Source organism: Mastigoproctus giganteus, chromosome 12, assembly GCF_048544385.1.
Source record: "Mastigoproctus giganteus isolate SK-2022 chromosome 12, ASM4854438v1, whole genome shotgun sequence".
Classification (NCBI taxonomy): domain Eukaryota; kingdom Metazoa; phylum Arthropoda; class Arachnida; order Uropygi; family Thelyphonidae; genus Mastigoproctus; species Mastigoproctus giganteus.
The window spans coordinates 42,441,013-42,461,473 of record NC_143586.1 but is presented as its reverse complement, the minus strand read 5'-3'; the positions used below and the strand labels follow the sequence as shown (position 1 = coordinate 42,461,473).

The window sequence follows — 20,461 nt, the reverse complement described above, 5'->3', positions numbered from 1 at the left end:
GTTATTCTGTCTTTTTTTTTTTTTTTTTCTGGGAATATTTTGTTTCCTCAGTTTAAAATGACAAGCTTAGGCATGTGCTCACCTAAAATTACTAATTTTGTTTTTTATTAGAATTGGTAATTTTAGGTTGACTCAAGGAAATCCATATTGCTCCCAAAGTGAGTACAGCAAGGTTGATACCAACCTTGCTATCAGTGGAAGGAGCAGTGTCCCCACAATGATAGAAAATTAAAATGTAGAGAGTAGTGCCTGTAGTCATATTTTTTCAATTCCTGTGTTAAAATAAAACCCCACACTTTCATTAATCTAAGTATCAACTTATACTTTTTTGGAACATATTAATGTTTTTTAGGTTACCTCTATTTTTAATGATTTGGTGTTTAGATTATCAATGAGCCGATGAGTAAAAATATTTGACTAGGTAAAAGATTTATCAAAATTGAAAATTACAATGGACAGTAGCTTTAAATTACCTGGCTAAATAAGTTTTAAATCTAGTAAAAAGTATGTAATGTCTGCTCTGATAATAATGAAATAATAATACACTCTAAAAATATTAATTAATAAAATCTAATATTGTTAAATTAAAGATAACAGTAAGTCTTAAGATATTGTATTATTATTTCAGAACTTCCCAAACTGAATAGTTTTGCATTTCCAAGTGACTTGAAAGAAAATTCTAGGGTTAGAGTTGTTTGTTCAACTTATCATGGAACCGTGCCCCTCCATTTCAATTGGATGAAAAATGGCCAGGTATTGACACGAGATTCCGTTAGTATTCAACAACTTGATCAATATACTTCAGTTCTTATCATAGATCCACTGCAACCTTCTCATAATGGAAATTATACTTGCTTTGTGAAGAATGATGCTGGTACAGATAGTGTAACTGCTAGTCTCATGGTGAAGGGTATGTATGCGCTCTTTGAAAATAGGCTCCGAAATTTTAAACATTGAAAATTTTCTTTAATAAAATTGACATTTATGCATTATTCAATACCAAAAATTAAATTTTTTCTTTGGCATAATTAAGGGCTAATTAACAGGTTAGCAATGACTTCTTACAGAATGCCAAAGATTCAAATTCCCATTCATATACTATTTGCATTTGTCCTTCCACAAATTGTTAACTCTCTATCACATGAGTGTCTAGACGCATGTGGACCTGTGGCAGTGAATTATTGGAATGCACAGAGAGAGAGAGAGAGAGAGAGAGAGAGAGAGAGAGAGAGAGAGAGAGAGAGAGAGAGAGAGAGAGAGAGAGAGGGGGGGGGGGCAAATGAGGTAAAAAAAAAAAAAAGGCAGACAGATTCTCAGTCATAAATCCTGAGAGTTATACAATGTTTAAGAAGAGGCCTTACGGGGGGCATAATGAACCTAATTCTTTGTCTAACTTAACCCATGAATTTTCTGAGGCTTAATTAATTTCAATGCTGAATGGGATATTGCCTTAAACTTCAAAATCATTAAAAAGGAAATCCTACATCTGTCATGAAAGGATTTCTGAGGAAATGAATGCAGCAGATTTTTTAGTTACTGTTGATAGAATAAATGGTGCTGAAAATATATTTCAAATAGTCATCATTTACAGATACATGGTTGAAGAATGGATTTTTTACACTCCTTCATGATGCAATGTATTGGCTTCTTGTATATTTGAAGAAATTAAACAACATAAGTAAAAAAGTGCATAAATGAATTGCCCAGCCATATGATGGAATATGTTATCTATTAGGCGGACTATCAAGGATTATCAGAATGGTGAATAGAGTGAGAGAAATATTTTGAATAATCCCTTTTAAGAAGTTTTAGCTAGCCACGTAATACATCCAACTGGCAACCTCTGATTTAGGACAATTATATTATCCTAAGCAATGTGGGATATGCTTAATTATTATGTTTTTGGTTGCCCCCCCCCCCACCAACAGTGTCCATGGAAGTTTTATATGTCACAGTCTCATTCTTATCTTATCATTCTAAAGTATAAGATTCTGTTAAGAATTTGTATTTTAAACATGTATTTATTCCCTTTCAACAAATAAATGTTTAAAATACATGTTAATGTTATTATGGAATTTACAAGAGATGGGATCTGTGGAGAGTAAGTTTCTTTATGGAAATTTGAAATTTTGTAAAAGTGAATGCTTTGTGTAGATGCTTTGAAATGTTAATTTGTTCTTATTTTGACTTTCCTCTTCAACATCATAGTCAAATTGTTGTCAAAAATCAAGGGCAGAATTCTAAAAAAAAAAAAAATCAGGAAAAAATAAAGTAAAAGTGTTTGTTCCTTTTTTGATGCAATAATATTCTCTTCATCTGTTTACATATCACCTGATTCAATTTCTTTAATGTCTAGATCAGAAATATAGAGAATTATTCAATATTGGCTTTCATACATCAAAATCAGATAACTGAAGTTAACAGCTATGGACTGCCCTTTTGATTTTCAAAGTAATTTTCTGTCCAACTTCTATTATAAACTGTCTAGTATTACTTGGCAATTCAGATAAGATACACTACAGCATTCCAATAGATGGTAGCTTACGTGAATATTTCCAGACAACTTGTACTTAAGGAGACTTTATTTAAAACCTTCAAAATGTATATATATATACAAGTGTACTCCACAGAGTTCACTCATAGTAAATTTGTACGTACATGTGCATACATGCAAAAGGATTAGTCTAAAACATTCTGATGTTATATTATTACATCAAAAAAGTTTCACGAGTTAAGGAGTATAAGATCAACATGTTAAGAATTGGCCCTTAGAACTAGGCCCATGGTAAAGACACTTCTGTGTTTGCAGATCTGAGTTCCACAAATCTGAAAACCATAATATTTTTTCTCCATTTCCCTCCAAGCAAGTTAGATGAGACCTGAAATTAATATTTCATAGTAAAAATAACAGAATGAAGCTAAATCAATTTCCAGCCACCTTGTGAGAGAAGCTAAATAGATCCCCTTCGTAGATACCTGCTTTCTACTTTGCAACTTTCAGAACTGACATCTCTTCCTTTTGTGTCCTTTTTTGTCTCCGTACTTGTACCAGCAGCTCTACATCTTTCCTAAAATGAGGCCTCCAGACCTGTATGCAGTACTCAATATGTGGCCTGACCATTGCCTTATGCAATGGGATAATCACCTCCTTATCCCTGCTAGCAAAGTTCCTGTATATCATTGATAAGATCCCATGAGCTGCTCTGGCAGCCTGTCTACACTGCTCTGAACGCTTCATATCTGATTGCACAAATTCCTCCAAGTGTTTTTCATTCTTCATTACCTGAGTGTAGTACCACACAGTTGTTACGTTACTCTGAGGTTACTGTTAACCATATGCAGTACTTTGCATTTGTCAGTGTTAAACTTCAGTTTCCACCTCTCTATTTGCCCAACTTTTCTAGATCCTGTTGCAGTAGTGGACTCTCATTAACAACTGTGCCAACCTTCATATTGTCTGCAAACTTGGACATTAAGCCTGATATCCCTTCATTAATATCATTGATAAAAATGTAAAACAGCAATGGCCTAACACCAAACTCTGGGGGACACCACTAATAACATTAGTCCACAACGAGCATTGTCCATTCATTACTTGTCTGTCTTCTCCCACTCAACCATTCTTTTATCCATTGTAGCAACTTGCCTTTAATGCCATACTGCTCCAATTTGTACAGTCTTGCAGGTGCAACAGTATCAAAAGCTTTCCCGAAATCCAAGTATATGATATCAAAATAATTTTTTGCATCCAGTTTCTTTGTGACCATATTTTTAGTATCCAATCATATTGGTCAAGCAAGATTTCCCCTTAACAAACACATGCTGTATCTAAACTGTAACTGCAGTCCTGTCTAGATGATCCTGCATTGCTTCTTTAACCAATGGCAACAATATTTTTCCTGGAACAGAAGTTAAACTAACAGATCTGTAATTATTTTTGGCACCCTTTGATCCCCTTTGTAAATTGGGGATACATTTGCACTTCTCCAGTCCATGGGGACCTTCCCTGAATCTAAGGATGCTCTCATAATTAGCAATAGTAGAGGCATATGATGCAAGAAAGCTAGCTTATTCAAAATCAGCCAAAAAAAACCCCTCCCATTTCACCCCTCCATTCATTCCAAGTGCCTGTCCAGCTCAGCCTTAAATTTATTTAGGCTATCAACTTCCACAACAAAAGATGGAAGTCTGTTCCACCAATCAACTACCTGCTGGCTAAAGGCAAATTTCCACACATCTATTCTACAACTATCTTTCCTCAATTTGAAACTGTGCCCCCTCAGGTTCTTAATCTGAGCAAGAGGAAGAATGTCATCAGCATTCAGCTTGCCCAACCCATTCAAGGCATTGTACACCTCAGTCAGATCACCTCACAGGTACCTACTCTCCAGGCGCTGCAATTTGCAGAACTTAAACCTTTCTTGGTAAGAGCACCCTTTTGTTCCCCTCACCAATCTTGTTGCCCTTCTTTGTACTCATTCTAGCAACTCTACATCCTTCCTAAAATGAGACCTCCAGACCTGTACACAATACTCTAGGTGTGGCCTGACCATTGCCTTGTATAACGGGATAATCGCGTCCATGACCCTGCTAGCAAAATTTCTATATATCATTGGCTAAGAGTTTGCTTAATTCCTTTGTTGCCTCCCTTAATATAACTGGATAGATCCCATCCTCCCCAGGTGCTGTTCTTATGTTTAACTTCAATTTCTCCTCCACTTTCCTCCCAGTTATTAAAAAATCATTTAGCTCCCTATTAGAGTTTGATAAACATTTTGCCTCCACATTTCTACAGAATTCTTAATGTGTGAATGTAAATGCAAAATACTCATTCAATTTTCAGCTACCTGAGCAGGATCATCGATATCAAGTTGATATCGATGATCCTGCTATTGATATTGCTGTTTTTCTTTGCCAAAGAGTTCTCGTAATCTGCCTTCGCCTGACTAACCTACTTTTTGACTTCATTACAGACTAGTTTATGTCTATCATAGGCTTTTGTCTTGCCTGATAATCTATATGCATCCATGCATTTTTCTTATCTGCCACGAATCTTGTTAGTTTATCTGACATCCAGTTAGGCACCCTTTGATCCCCTTTGTATTTCTTAGTTGGTGTAAAAAGCCTAGTAGCTTCCAAGATTAATTCCTTGAATGCTTCCCATTTAGAATTTGTTGTTGGTAACATCATCAGTTGGTCCCACTGCGTAGAATTTAAAACTATCTGAGACCACCATAGTCACCTTTATGAAAGCAAAAACCCTTACCTTTACCCCTGATGGTAGTTACATCTTTTAAGTTATTGTTTGTTATTTGGATTTTAGGAGCATTAGCAACTAAGGCCATATTGCTCCGGGGATATGCGGGGGTCATTCCCTGACCTTTCCACATCCTCCGTATTTGGTGGTTATGGGCTCTAATCCTCTTTAAGTAAACCCACATCAGTACATTGTGATCACTTCCACTTAGTGGTTCCTTTATCTGCAGATTCTTAATGCATGAAGAATCACTGCTGGTAATCAGATCAAGAGTATTACTCTCCCTCTCAAACATTGGATGACTGTTGAAAAGAGTCATCCAATAAATTCACAAAAGTCTTACTAGTGTGCGAGTGACCCACCAACAAGTTCCAGTCGATATCTGGAAAGTTAAAATCCCTCATTATAAGCCATTCTGATTTACTGGCCCACTCTTTCTCTGTATAGTTATTCATTGTACTCATTAGTCATTAAGCATATAACAAACTCCTCCCATGTTTGATTTCCCAGTGCTTATGTCATGCCAAACTGACTCAACATTTCATGGCCACCCATCTCAACTGGATGCACTGCCTTAGTTTTTATGTTATCACACAGATATAAGGAATGCAGAATTGGAATTTGGGGAGTACAGTGTGTACAGAAAGGGAGAGGGGGTTATACTGTACTTCCCCAAATTCCAATTCTGCATTCCTTATATCTGTGTGATACCACAGATATAAGGAAGCCTTTGATGTCTTGACTAGCTTAAAATTCATTGAATTTATTTACTGTATACCTGGCATTGGTATGCATGCACTCATTCTTACTCTAGTTTCCCAAACACAGCCGGTGCATTATGGCCATAGACGCCCATGCGCCAAAAAAAAAATCCCCAAACAAACAAACAAACCAAACACAGCCCATGTATTTACTTTTTCCATGATGACTCCCAGCAGTTCTTGAAATTCCTAGCACCTTGCTTTCTAGGCTGCTGCTGATTCAAATGGAAGCAGTGCAGGAATCACTTTCGCCTCTGCCTGTTGCTGTTGTTAATCTATTAGTCTTGTGTATCCCTCCAAGCTAGTAGTTTTCAAACCCGCCTAACACTGCCTCAGTAGCATCAGCAAATATTAGTGCACCCTAGTTTGGAGCTTTAAACACCTTGGTGAGATCTCCTTGCAGGTGGCTAGTCTCTAGACACTAAAATTTACAGAATGGAAGCCTTTCCTGCTGAGCAATAAGCTGATTTTAATACAGTATCCCAATATGTCTTCCAAAAAGCTTTAATGCAATGAAGTAATTATGAAGGCTAATTTTAATTCTGGCTACACACTCTTGTTATATTTAAAAGACTTTAAAGTATGATTAATTTTCTTTAACAGAGTGAAAGTAAAATCTCCTTGATTATTTGATTATTTGCTTACAATTTTTCAGATGCCAGTACAAAATGATGAGATGAGAAGGGATGTAATTTAAAACTTGCTTATATGTGTCCAGTTAAAACTTTACAAGCTGTGATGAAAGATGACTTTATGGTCTGTTGCTTATTATAATTAAGGTCATATGCTAAATTGTTGTTGCTACTGATAATAGCCCTTTAAGAACCAGTTTTTCCATCATATTCCCTGTTATTCTTGATGTAGTTCTTTAGAAACATAATAAAACAGCAAAAATCATTGTTGATCATTAGAAAAGAAAATCTCAAGGTAGTTAAATGGCAATACATCCTGACCAAACTAGGCATGTGGTAAGAAAAGAGATGGTTAGGTGTCATCTTAAATTAGTCATCTTAAATTTAAAACTAAGTAGTTCAAAGAACTACTGAGTTTGAAAATAACATGAAGTGGAATTGCAAATTTCAAGGCAGTCTATTTTTATAAATAGATATTATGAAACATTGAGCAAATAAAAAAAAAAAATCACATAAACAAAAATATATGGCATTGATAGGCAGTTTTGATATTTTATTTGTTTAGCGCAAGATGCTGGATAAAAACATTCATAGTAGAAGCCTGTATTTCTGATAATTAAGCAGAAAGTATTAATAAACTAAATATGGCCTGATTATTATTTTTGTATCCATCAGTAAAGGTAGCTTGGAATACTGGCTGCAATAGCAAACAGGCATACCAATTTGCTGGTGCAGTATTGTTCATTTGACATATGAGATTGTTAATTTTTAGGATAAATTGATGTACTCTCATGTTCTGTCTGTTAATTTTAAATATGGTGTGTCATAATATACACATGTATATTATGATAATATACAATATACAATTTAACATTATAAATTCAACTATGACAAACTACAACGATGAAATATGATTTTAAGGTTCATAACATGTAAATCAGGCATGCTGTAAAGTGTGCACTATTCATTTATAATCTCATATGATACATAGCACATATGATTAGGTTTTATCTTTCTGTAGAATTCAGTATAGATATTTGGAGTAGTGGATGTTCACTGGCACTATGATGGTTTAGCACTTGTAAATTGACATGGCCAGAGCCTTATGCATATTAAAAGTGATTTCAAGGTTATGACTCGACATTGGATTACATGCATTTGCATGTTGTGGATGTTTTAATCATTAGTGTATATAACATAAATGTTACTACAATTCTGCATATTTTTTTAACTTGATCAGTTTTTCAGACATTTAACTTGGGAATGCAATTTCATTTAGCATGGAAAAATAAAATGTTTTGCTTTAATTTTTGTGCCATCAGTGACAGGAAAGTACATTAGTGTTAGCATGGCAAATGATGCAAAACAAAAAAACTGCTGCTCCTGGCCTCCATAGCCAGGTGGGCAGGAGCAGCAGCACGTTGCACACGCTCCTTGATTAGACCAGAGTTCGAACCCGTGACCACCAAATACGGAGGATGTAGAAAGGTCAGGGAATGACCACTGCATATCCCCAGAGCAATACGGACTTAGTTGCTAATGCTCCTAAAAACCAAATAACAAGCTAACATAACCTCAGCTTGAATTTATGCCCACTTGTATGCATAGTCTGAGCAAGAGAAAGAATTCTGTTGTCATTGTTTACTCAATCCATTTGGAGCTTTAAACACCTTATTGAGATCTCCTTGCAGGCATATAGCCTCCAGACACTGAAAATTACAGAACTGAAGCCTTTCCTGGTAAGAGCACCCTTTTGTTCCCCTCAATAATCTTGCTGCTCCAACAGATCCACATCCTTCTCATATGAGGCATCCAGACTTGTATGCAGTTCTCAGAATGTGGCCTAACCATTGCATTATACAACTGGATAATCACCACATTATCCCTACTGGCAAAATTCCAGTGTCATTGACAAAACCCCATGGGCTATCCTGGTATCCTTTGCACTGCTCAGAGAACTTCATATCTGACTGCACAGTTACTCCCAGATCTTTTTCATTTTCCACATAATTAACATGCACTAAATACAGTGCTGTTTCTTGTATTCTATCCTATGAACTCCCTGACTGTACTGTGTAATTGTCTCAGTATGAAAAACTGAAAATTTATTTTAATTTTAAACTTCAGCTGCCACATCTGCCTAATTTAACTAGATCTTTTTGCAGTAGCATACCCTAATTACTGTCATAAAAAGGACCCTGCCACCCTTCATATCATCTGCAAACTTAGCTATTAGGCCTGATGCCTTCATCATTATCATCAATAAATATTGAGAACAACAGTGGGCTCAGCACGGAAACCCCAAGGGAATCCACTAGTAACATTTGTCTACAAATAGCAGTGCCCAGTAATAAGCACACTCCCATTCAACCATTCCTTATATCCATAACAGTAACTTGTTCCTAATGGCACAATCCCCTAATTTGAACAGCAGCCTGCTGTGTGGAATAGTATCAAACGCTTTTATAAAATCTAAGTATGTTTTGTCAAATTTATTATTTTTAATCCAGTTTCTTTGTTATTGGATCATAGTATCCAATCAGATTGATCAGATACAATCGCCCCTTTAATAAATCCATGCTGACTACAATATAACTGCATTCCTCTTGATGCCAGTGACTCCATTATTTTCCCTGGAACAGAAGTCAACCTAACAGGTCTAATTACTCATGTCACCTTTTGACCCACTTTTTGAATTGGGGGATACATATGCACATCTCCAGTCCATGGGGACCTCCCCGAATCTCATAATGCTCTCATAATTATGGCTAATGGTTTATCTGACTTCTTTTTCTGTCTCCCTTAATCAGGGCCGGACTAAGGTATTCCTTCGCCCCGGGCAGAAAGATTATTTCTGCACCCCTTTGTATATCCTAGAATTCTATCTGCATAAGGTTTTGTAAAAAAAAAATCCTTCCCCTGCTCTTCAGCTTCTGGTGCCCTGGGCAGCTGCCCTGTTAGCTCATGCCTTAATCTGGCACTGGCACCAACGCAACAATAATCCGTTTTCCCAAGACTAAGTAACGGCATAACATGATACGTTCAAACTAATAATTGAATAATTGAAATATATCGAAAAAGATAATTGTCAAGAGCACTAGAAACCAGAAGAATTATTAAGAATACTGTACTTCTCTATAGTAGCCTACTAATATTAAGTCACGAAATCTATGATGTGCACCTCCACACAGATTACTCAACTACAACTGATAAACACACTTCAGTAAAATCTCGGAGGACCAAGCAAGGGTAACACAAACTCATTTTATATGAAGTACTCATTTATGTAACGCACATAGCTTTCCCCTGTGAAAGGATAGGCTTTTCTATGTAAATTTATTCGGTTAATATGTGTTAAAAAGTTTGTTTTTGCCCTGTCAGAAATGTGTGCTATACAGTAAACCCTCATTAATCCGGACCACGGTAATCTGGGTGTCACTTAATCCGGACAACTCTAAAAAACTAAAAGTGTAAAGTCAAACGATGATTGGGCTCAAGGGTCATACGTATTGTGTCCGAGGTCATTGGGCCGTGATGACTCACGCTTCACAAACAACCTGGTTCCCGGCTGCGGTTCAGACAGTTGTCTGTCGTTTGCTCTGCAGTTACGTTCTTCTATCTTTTGTCGTTTGTGCTATGCAGTTAAACAATATCTTTAAGTAAGCCTAGTGTAGGACAGAAACGTAAGCATAAAACGCTTCTTCATGATAAACTATTGGTGATAGAAAAACTTAAAAGGAGTTTCAGTGTCCAGCATCTGTCTTGAGTACAGCATCGCAAAACAAACCATGTCAGACATTAAAAAGAAAAAAAAGTGAAATTTGTAATTTTGTTCTCAAGTTTAACGTGGAGAAAAAAAAAAAAAAAGTAAAATGAATGTGGATACCTACTGATAAAGCACTAGATGATGCTGTGTACAAATGGTTTTCCCAACTTTGTTCATCTGGTTTGGCTGTGTGAGGAATAGAAATTCAAGCAGCGGTGGAGAGACTGGCTAAACAGTTAGGAATTGAACAATTTAAAGCGAGCTCTTGTTGGCTTTTTAGATTTATAAGACGCCATAACATTTCAAACAAGAAAATATGTGGGGAAATTCTTAGTGCCGATTTTGAAGCTGTTGATCCTTTCAGGAAACAACTAATGATTTTATTCAAAAGGAGGGTTATCAATTGAATCAAGTGTACAAGTTTGTTACACACTAGACATTACAAAGCGTATTTCATATAATCCGGACTTTCATTAAAATGGACACCTCAGTTCCTATTAGTCTGGTTTAGGCCTGATGTAGCCCAGTGGTCAGGAGTGAGAGTGCATAGCATGCGTTCCTTGAGTGGACCGGAGTTCAAGCCCGTGACTACTAAATACGATAAATATTTGTATTGATGATTTATTGTAAACTCTACTGACTTGGTTGTCGTGCTGGAGTATAAACAGAAAATTTATTTATTAATGAGGGTTTACTACTGTATTGTTATTTTGTATGTTTAATACAAATCTTGGCACAGCTATCCGATTATTGCCTCTGTCCACCCAGTTCCATGCTTCCCGAAGGATGGCACTGACTTGTTAGAAATTACTTTCGTGCAAACAAAACCAGTTTATGGTGTATCTGCAATGCAAGTGCAGTCTGAAAAACATCTTTGTGAAGGGTGGGTTTAAATTAACATAAGAATAAAAACAGTTTTTCTAAATTGTTTACATCCACTCCAATCAGAGTATCCAATCTCACTCTCTCCAAGGTATTAAGGTCAGTTGCAATTGTTACGCCAGTTCAAAGAGTCTTTTGCTACAGTATACAGTAAAGAAGCATTAAGGGAAAACAAAGGATTTAAATCAGCAGCCATGAGCAGTAATACAGAAAGACAAATGATACTGAAACTGAAGAATAGCGATGGTGTACTTATAAACAGCAGAGAAGGCATAATTCAAATAGCAGAAGACTACTATAGAGAATTATACAAGGAGCGAGGGAATGATACCAGCAGTGGAGAAGATGGATTGCAAGGTAGCAACACATACGACATACCCGATATTCTTCCTGATGAGGTAGAACATGCATTGAAGAAAATGAAGAATCGGAAAGCCTCGGGGGGGAAGATGAAGTTACTGTAGAGTTGTTAAAATTGGGAGGAAGAGACATAACACAAAAACTGGCAAGGCTCTTCACAAAGTGCATTAGAAAAGGTGTGACGCCTAAGCAGTGGAATAATGCAATCATAGTTTTGCTGCATAAGAAAGGAGATAAATCAGAAATTGGAAATTATAGACCAATTAGCTTGTTATCCCACATCTACAAGTTGTTCACAAGGGTCATTACTGACAGATTAGAAAGAATACTTGATGAGAATCAACCGAAAGAGCAAGCTGGCTTTAGGACAGGATTCTCAACTATGGGATTACCTTCACATAATATTACAGCTAATGGAGAAAGCAAATGAATATAAAACACCATTATGCCTGGCATTTGTGGATTATGAAAAGGCATTTGACTCCATACAGCATAAGGCAATGTTTCGGGCACTGGAAAGACAAGGCATAGATACCCCCATATATTATGATTTTTGAAGTAAATATATGAGAGTGCTACCTCCTTTATTAGACTAGACAAAGACAGTAGGAAATTTAAAATCGAGAAAGGAGTTCGACAAGGAGACACGATATCTCCGAAGCTGTTTACTGTTGCCCTTGAGGAAGCTTTCAGAACATTAGACTGGTCGCAGAAAGGAGTCAATGTGAACGGAGAGTACCTAAACCATTTACGATTTGCAGATGACATCGTGGTCATAAGCCACGATCCCAAAGAATTAGAGGAAAATCTTAATCAGTTATGCACAGTTAGTAAGGATTTTGGACTAAAGATGAATATGGCTAAAACAAAAGTAATGATGAACAAGTATGCTACGGAAAGGGAAATAATGATTGAAGGAGCAGTAATTGAAAAGGTGGAGTCATATACTTATCTGGGACAAGTTATTAGCTGTAATAATGATAAATGGCTGGAAGTCAAGAGAAGAATAAATTTTGGATGGATAGCATTCAGGAAATATAGTCACATACTGAAGAGCAATATCCCAGTTTGTCTGAAATGTAAAATGATGAATCAATGTATACTCCCCATCATGACTTATGGAAGTGAAACTTGGGCATTCACCAAAAGAATGGAAGAGAAGCTGAGAACTACACAGCGAAGAATGGAACGAATTATACTAGGAATCAGACTGTTAGATAAGAAGAGAAACACATGGATTAGGCAGCAAACTCAAGTAAAGGACATTCTTATCAAAACTAAAGAACTAAAATGGTCTTGGGCAGGACATAATAGCTCGAAGACATTATGATAGATGGACTAAGAAAATAACAGAATGGTACCCAAGAGGAGCTAGAAGAAAACCTGGAAGACAAAGGCAGAGATGGATAGATGAAATTCATGAGTTTTTGGGTAGTAAATGGATGGCCAGTGCTCAAAACAGAAGAAACTGGAAAGTTGCTGGAGAGACCTTCATCCTGCAGTGGATTGAAAGTGGCTGATGATGATGATGACAGTAATCCAGAGGTTCTCAAACTTTCTGAGTCCACACCTCCCTTGACCTGTAAAATTTTCCCGCTACCTCCCTTGAAGTAAAACATCTATAATTGTGCAATTTCTTATTTTTAATACCTTAACACAATAATTCAGACTCTTGCAAAGTCAAATAACGTGCAAAAATACCCGAACCAATCGCTTGTAGTAGCCGGATCCCAAGAATACGGTCAGGGAACACTATGCGTTCTCTTCTTCAAATATCCAAATATTTTCTATAATTATTTACATTAATAATGCAGATCAAATAATAGTAGATATCTAATAGTACAAAAAAAAAAAAAAAAAAAAAAATCATTCTTAATACATTTTAATATTTGCCATGAAAATCTTACATAAACTATTACATTATCTGTGATTGCCCCTGGTAAACTATGGCGCCTCCCCAGGGCATCGCAACGCACAGTTTGAGAACTGCTGCAGTAATCTATTTTTTTGTGCCATTTTATCTGAGCTGATGTCTTTTTTGGAACTTATGTTTTTAAAATAAAGGAGTTCATTATTTTTCATTATATTTTTTTAACAGACGTTCTATTATATTATGATAAAAAATAAAGATATGAAAATGGCAAACCATTTTTGGGAAAGTAAATTATAATTAATTAATATTATATCTAGCAGCATATTCAATGCATTTAATTTCAAAGCTGGTAAAGGAACAATTTAAAAGAAAGATAATTTTCTGCTGCTGATTTGCTGATTAATGCATCTTTAAATATTAATATGTCCTTGTTTTAATTTTTGCTTCCTTTAATTCGTTGTTTATTGACAATTTTAAATTTTTAATTCAAAGGTGATTATTTTAAATAACTTAAGAGTAATGTAACTGATAATGATATTGATTCAATTTTAAAAAATTAAATAAGTAAGCACACTGAATCAATTCATATTTTAAGAGCGAGAGATCAAAATGCTTTCAATAAAGAAAACTTATGCCACTGCTACAATTGATAACAAAACATTACATAAGTATGATAATTAAACTTGCTGTTACAAAGAATCAAAATGTGTTAAACTACTTTCAAAGATATAGAAAAGTACGTATATTTACTTCAATGTGTACACTCTCACTTTAACTTTACACATCAACTGTTAAATTAAACTAAATTTTACAGTTTGCAGATCTCAGCTTATATAGATTCTTAAATCAATTAAAACAGTTTCCCTAGAATGAATAAAATTATATAGATTCAGAAATCAATTAAAACAGTTTCCCTAGAACAAATAAAATTGCATCTCTGGCCTTTAGTCAATAGAGCTGCTGCTGTAGGGATTAACATTCTACAATTTAATGGTGTTCATAACACATTTACAACTACCTCTCCCACATACTATACCAAGTTACGCTGGTCAACTGCTTGGTCAATTGCTTTCTTGTGTCTATAGCCAGTGGAAAAGATTTAGGCATATTCCCGATGTGAACAATATGCTGTGGTCAACCAGTGTTCTACAGTAAGCACCCTATTAGAGAATTAGAAAGAGTGATTTTCCTTTATCCTGGAAATTCATCTGTTCTTTTGCAGAAATAAGTCATCACACTTTCAGTAAATTTCGCTTGTCTCTGTTTACACAGTAGGTGCAAGTGGACCCTAGTTTGTACCAGGGCGTTAAAAAGAAATTGCTTTAAAAATTTGAGATTACAGAGGGCCTTGCGAGGCCCCTCTGTGGCAGAGGCTTGAGGCTAATGCCTCATGTGCCTGTTCATAAGTATGTCCCTGACGCAAGGTGAAACCCAATAATCAGTACTCTGTTATTTGCAGAATGCAGTTTCAGCACACGTCAGCCATAATCTGTTTGCAGGAAAGGCCATCTCAACAGAATATGCTTCATCTTTCCTCAGAAACAAAGGCAAACATTTCTTCTAATCTAATATGTCACTGGAAGTTCTATATTGTGCATTTGAAACAGGGAAAAAAAAAACGTTTAGAAGCAATAATTGCAACACTTCCAAGGCATATCATGGATTATTTCAGGCCGAGTAACATTACTTTATGGCCGCAGATTGTGTCAGGCTTAGATTTTGTAGAAAAAAAAAATCCCTTGCTCTTCAGCTTCTGGTGCCCTGAGCAGCTGCCCTGTCAGCCTGTGCCTTAATCCGGCACTGCTCTTAATATAGTTGGATAGATCCTATCCACCCCATGTGCCTTTTTTTTTTTCATTTAGTTTCAATAATTTTTCTTCCAAATTCTTCTTAGTTATCCCTGCAACCTGTTAAAATTTGATTCACTTTTGGTATAAAAAAAAGGTGAACTGCAGCCATTATCAACCCACTGCAGGATGGGAGCCTCCTCAATAATTCATGCTGAGAGAAATGGACCATAATCTGCCACGCTGGTTCAGTGCGGGTTGACAGATCAACCGTATTTAGCAGTCAGGGGCCTGAACTCTGGTCTACTTAAAGAGAGTGTGCTACTGCACTCCCACTCCTGACCACTTGGCTGCAGAGGCCTTACTCTTCTCTAAATAATTCCTTGTATGTGAATGTAGATAATAAATGCCTGTTCAGTTTGTCAGCCACCTGATCAGGTTTATCAGCAGTTAAACCATTCATATCTCTGTGGTGGTGGTTCATCTGTATCCTTCTAGTGTTTGCACAAGTAAAGAAGTCTGCATTCTTTGCCAGAGATTTCTCATAATCTGTTTCAGCTTACCTAACCTCTTTTTTGTGATTTAACTGTGGAATAGTTTATATCTGCTGTAAGCTTCTGTATTACCCGATAATTTATATGCATCACGTGCATTTTTCTTCTCAGCCATGTGTCTTATTAGTATCTTACATCCATTTAGGTTTAAGCATTGAACAGTATTTCTTATTTGGTATAAAAAGCTGTGTAGCTCCTATGATTACTTCCCTGAGTGATTCCCATTTAGAATTTACTCTTGGTAGCATCAGCCCATTGTATAGAATTTAAAAACTGTTTGAGGCTAGTGTAGTTACCTTTACAAAAGCAAAAGCTTTCCCTTTGAATTAAATATTTAAGTAAATCCCACATCAATACAGTATGATCACTACCGATAATCAGCTCAAGAGTGTTGTTTTCTTTCATTGTTTCTTTAACATGTTAGTGTAGGAAATGGTTGTCCAGTAAATCAACATACTTCTTGCTGCTGCTATGTGTGACCAATCCAGTTCCATTCACTATCTGGAAAGTTAAAAATCCCCCATTATAAGAAGATGCAGGAAGGGAAAAGTTTAGACTGGATTGCAGGAAGTTTTCTTTTAGCCAGTAAGTTGTTAATTACTGGAATAAGTTTGCTCCATGCCATGATTCTCACCAGTATATTTAGTATGATTAAATTAAAATAAATTAAATTTGCTGTTTATACTCTGGGACAACCACATGGTTGGAAGAGTTCGAGAGAGAGAGAGAGAGAGAGAGAGAGAGAGAGAGAGAGAGAGAGAGAGAGAGAGAGAGAGAGAGAGAGAGAGAGAGAGAGAGAGAGAATACAAGAAACAGCACTGTATTTAGCCACTGGCTTGAATCCCAGTCACTCAAATCACGGGCACTTATGAAACCTTCTGCCTGACCACTTGGCTACGGTTGGTGCAAAGGTGTGATTGGACTGACACCTTGAGGAGATTTAGAGGTCAGCTGGATAGGTATTTACATGATGAAAGTCAAATAAGCAGTTTTTATTTTATTTTGTTATTTACTTAGTATTATTATATTTATTTTTCTCTAGTGCAGAAAAAGCCTCATGATTCCTTGAACCACATGGCTTATACTAATCTCTTCTCTTTTGATGGAGTTCTTTGGTCCAAGTGGGAGGGATTGTGATAGAACTGATGCTATTGAATGCATTGTCAATGCCCCCACCACAGGTTCCCAATAAAATCATTTATTGCCAAAAAAAAAAAATTGTGGCATACACCTCTGTGTATGCCCATTTCTTTCCATTCTGGTGTAAATGGTGTTTCTGACGTGTGTGAATATCTTTTAAATACCTGCCATTCATCAAAACTAGCATGTTTCTTACAAACAGTTATGTGCAGAGAAACAGTAAAACATTTGGCAAACACTAACTAAATAAATTTTGGTTCTTAGTTAATACTGTGCTCTTACTAGTATATTAAGATTAATAAGTATTTCTTTTTTTTTTTGTTTTTTTTTGAGCATGCAAAAATTAACTTACTATCTGTTTTCACATGACTGCTTATTTGGGATTTCTTTGTTCAGCACAATCCTGAAACACTAAGTTTTTAAAGATCGTTTAGTGGGATATAATCAAAAGAATTGACACTACACATTTTGTTCTCTTTAAATATCTATATTTAGTGCATGATCTGATAAGGATACATGACTGAAAAAAAAATACAAGTTCCAAGATAGTCACGTAGAAAATTTTTTATCACCTAAGTATATTCTTATCTCTATTACATTATCTGTAATGGCAACTCCCACTGATAACTAAAGTTAAACATAGCTAACAGATGAAAATTCTTGAAGAACATACTTCTACAAAAAATGAATGTTTCATTAGCAGTTCTGAATTTTTTGTTTTCTATAAAGACAACTATTCTCTGTTAGCTTCTAAATGAATAGGATTTTTTGGGCACATGCATATAGGAAAATCATAAAACTAAAGACCTAACCTTATTCTTCTTATAAATAAAGAGCTATCATTGTTTTCAGAAAAATCACTTGGACACGGCAAGTGATTTTATGAAAAAAAGACAACTGTAGCAAATTGAACTAGTCCTTCAATAGTTTGGCATCTCTCCTTTCAAAGAAGACAGAGAATAATGAATTCCCCCAAGTTTGTTAAATGGTAACATAAAGAAGTATATACAATCTTTCTTTGCCATTTTATTTTTTTGATCCAAAATATAAACCTTGCTCGAAAGCAGAAGGACCTTTGTAAGGAGTGGAAGCAGCAGTTAAATATTCAAAATCAGTATAGCTGTATATTACTAAAACTAACGTTTTTTTTTACTCACGGCTACTTAATATGCAATTTCCTATTTCCTTTTTTCTTTTTTATATATATATATAACAATATTTTAGTTAATTATAATACCAACTAGATAAATTAGACAAAAGTATTAGGGGTGAAAACTATAATCATTGGTTCAAAGTGCCAAATGTACAATCATAAATGTGATGGCATTAATCTGTTCTGCAACTCTTTCTTTTTCTATTTCTTATATTCTTTTACATAACTTCGTATATATATATATATATATATATTTAAATTTCCACTATTGCAGTTGCTATGTGCTCCATGTTCATGATTGCGGCACTGTCAAATATTCCAGTGGCAAAAGAATGAAGTATCTCTTAACATGAAACATGCTCTTTATGTGATATGTTTTATAACAGTGTGACTGAACAAAGTGTGATATATGTAAATAAATATACAGAAATAAAGAAGAATTTTCCTGATGCCTTTTTGTAAATAAATATATACACGCAACTGTCTCTTCATGCTGTAGTTTTGGATATGCCATGGGTATGATCGAGTCCCCCAAAATGAGTTATGAAAAAAGGTAGTATTTTCAATGAACTAGCAATTTATATTGGAAACTGAAAAAGTGAATACTACACACACACACACACACACACACACACACACACACACACACACACACACACACACACACACACACACACACACACACACACACACACACACACACAGGGTATCTCAAAAATACATGGCATAATTTCAGGAATGAGTTCTTCATGTGTAGACAATAAAAATAATTTATAGCAACATAGTTCCGGAAATGCTTGGTTTCCGAGTTTTGGAGGTCTGTCTATGACACTTAACCGTTCGCATCACCTTATAGTAATTGTTCAAAATGTCCACCTTCTGCCTGAATACAGGCCTCACATCGATGTCTCATGAACTCGCGAAGACAATGTCAAATTCTCGACATGTTTCGTATTGTCTCACAACCTGCCACAATTTGATTGTGAGGTGCACTATAGCCCCAGTAGCTCGTGCCGCATTAAACCCCCATCACACACACACAAACACACAATTCGATTACGGAGAGTTTCCACATCAGCTACCGGAGTCATACACCAATGACTTTAAATGGCCCCACAAGAAGAAATCTAGTGGGTTTAAATCAAATGAGTGTGGCGGCCAGGCAGTTGGTCCACCCCTCTGCTTCAGGAGTCGTAGATCTTGGTCATCCTCTGTCGGCAGCACGAGGTGTAAAGGTCCCCATGTTCACAAAGGTGAAGATGGATACCTTCAAACATTTTCCTGTCTGGACATCTTCGTTCTGGGAACCTTTCGTGGTACAAACAATGAGCCTCCAGACCATTGCCGTCCACCAAACCATACATAAAGTGCATATCTGCTTGCTCCTGATTTGAGTACATGGTGGGAATGGAAAACCACCAGATTCTGTCAGTACCTTGTGATGACGGAAATCATCTGTGAGAGATAAGACATTCCAGTTAATAACTCGGGAACCAATCATTTCTGGAACTATGTTGATGTAAAATATTTTTATTGTATACATATGAGGAACTCATTTCTGAAGTTATGCCATGTATTTTTGAGACACCTTGTACACATACACACTCATATTTACTGTACACCTTACTATCATATTTCCAAGAAGGGAAATTAGCTAAATATTTGTTGTATATTTGCTTCGATATATTCAAAACCAAAAACTGCTAAGCACTGATCTAAACAAAAATTTACATGAACTAACAAGTAATTTATATTGAAATCACGTGATGTCACTTCAGCACTATGATAGGCAGCTAGACAGTTTGGTTTTAATTTAGTTTTCTCAAAACAATGCAAATTCTAGGCCATCAGAAATAAATACACATCAAAATTAGTGAATCTGTAGGACTGAATTAATGACCACCAAAATAAAAAATTATACAGTTGAAGAAAAGTTAAAGATTATCAAAAGAGTAAAGAGTGGCAAAACAAAATGCAATATGTATTGTGTGTGAAATTCCAGAAGGAATGATCCCTGGTTGGATGAAAGAGGAAGAAAAATTGTGTTCTTTCATAGACTCCATAGAAGATGAAGTAGGCTTTCTGACTTTCTGAAAACAGTGATGTGCACCAATGCTTATTAGGATTAGCATTAGTAGAAGCATATGATGCAAGAAAGCAAGCTTTTTTAGCATCAGCAAAAAAAAAAAAAAAAAAAACACTTTCCATTTCATCCATCCATTCACTCCAAAAGTTTGTCTAGTTCAGCCATGAATTTATTTAATCTGTCAGCTTCCACAACGACAGATGGGAATTG

At 35.8% G+C, this 20,461-nt stretch overlaps 1 protein-coding gene across 1 annotated transcript in view; it reads left to right on the top strand.

Annotated features, from left to right (window-relative positions):
- Positions 1-20,461, top strand: part of LOC150076957 (cell adhesion molecule Dscam2-like) — a 129,607-nt gene that overhangs the window by 23,319 nt on the left and 85,827 nt on the right. Inside the window, exon 2 of the mRNA XM_090386065.1 lies at positions 629-910. Within this exon, the coding sequence (XP_090242191.1) occupies positions 629-910 (282 nt within the window). The remainder of the gene's footprint in view (positions 1-628; positions 911-20,461) is intronic.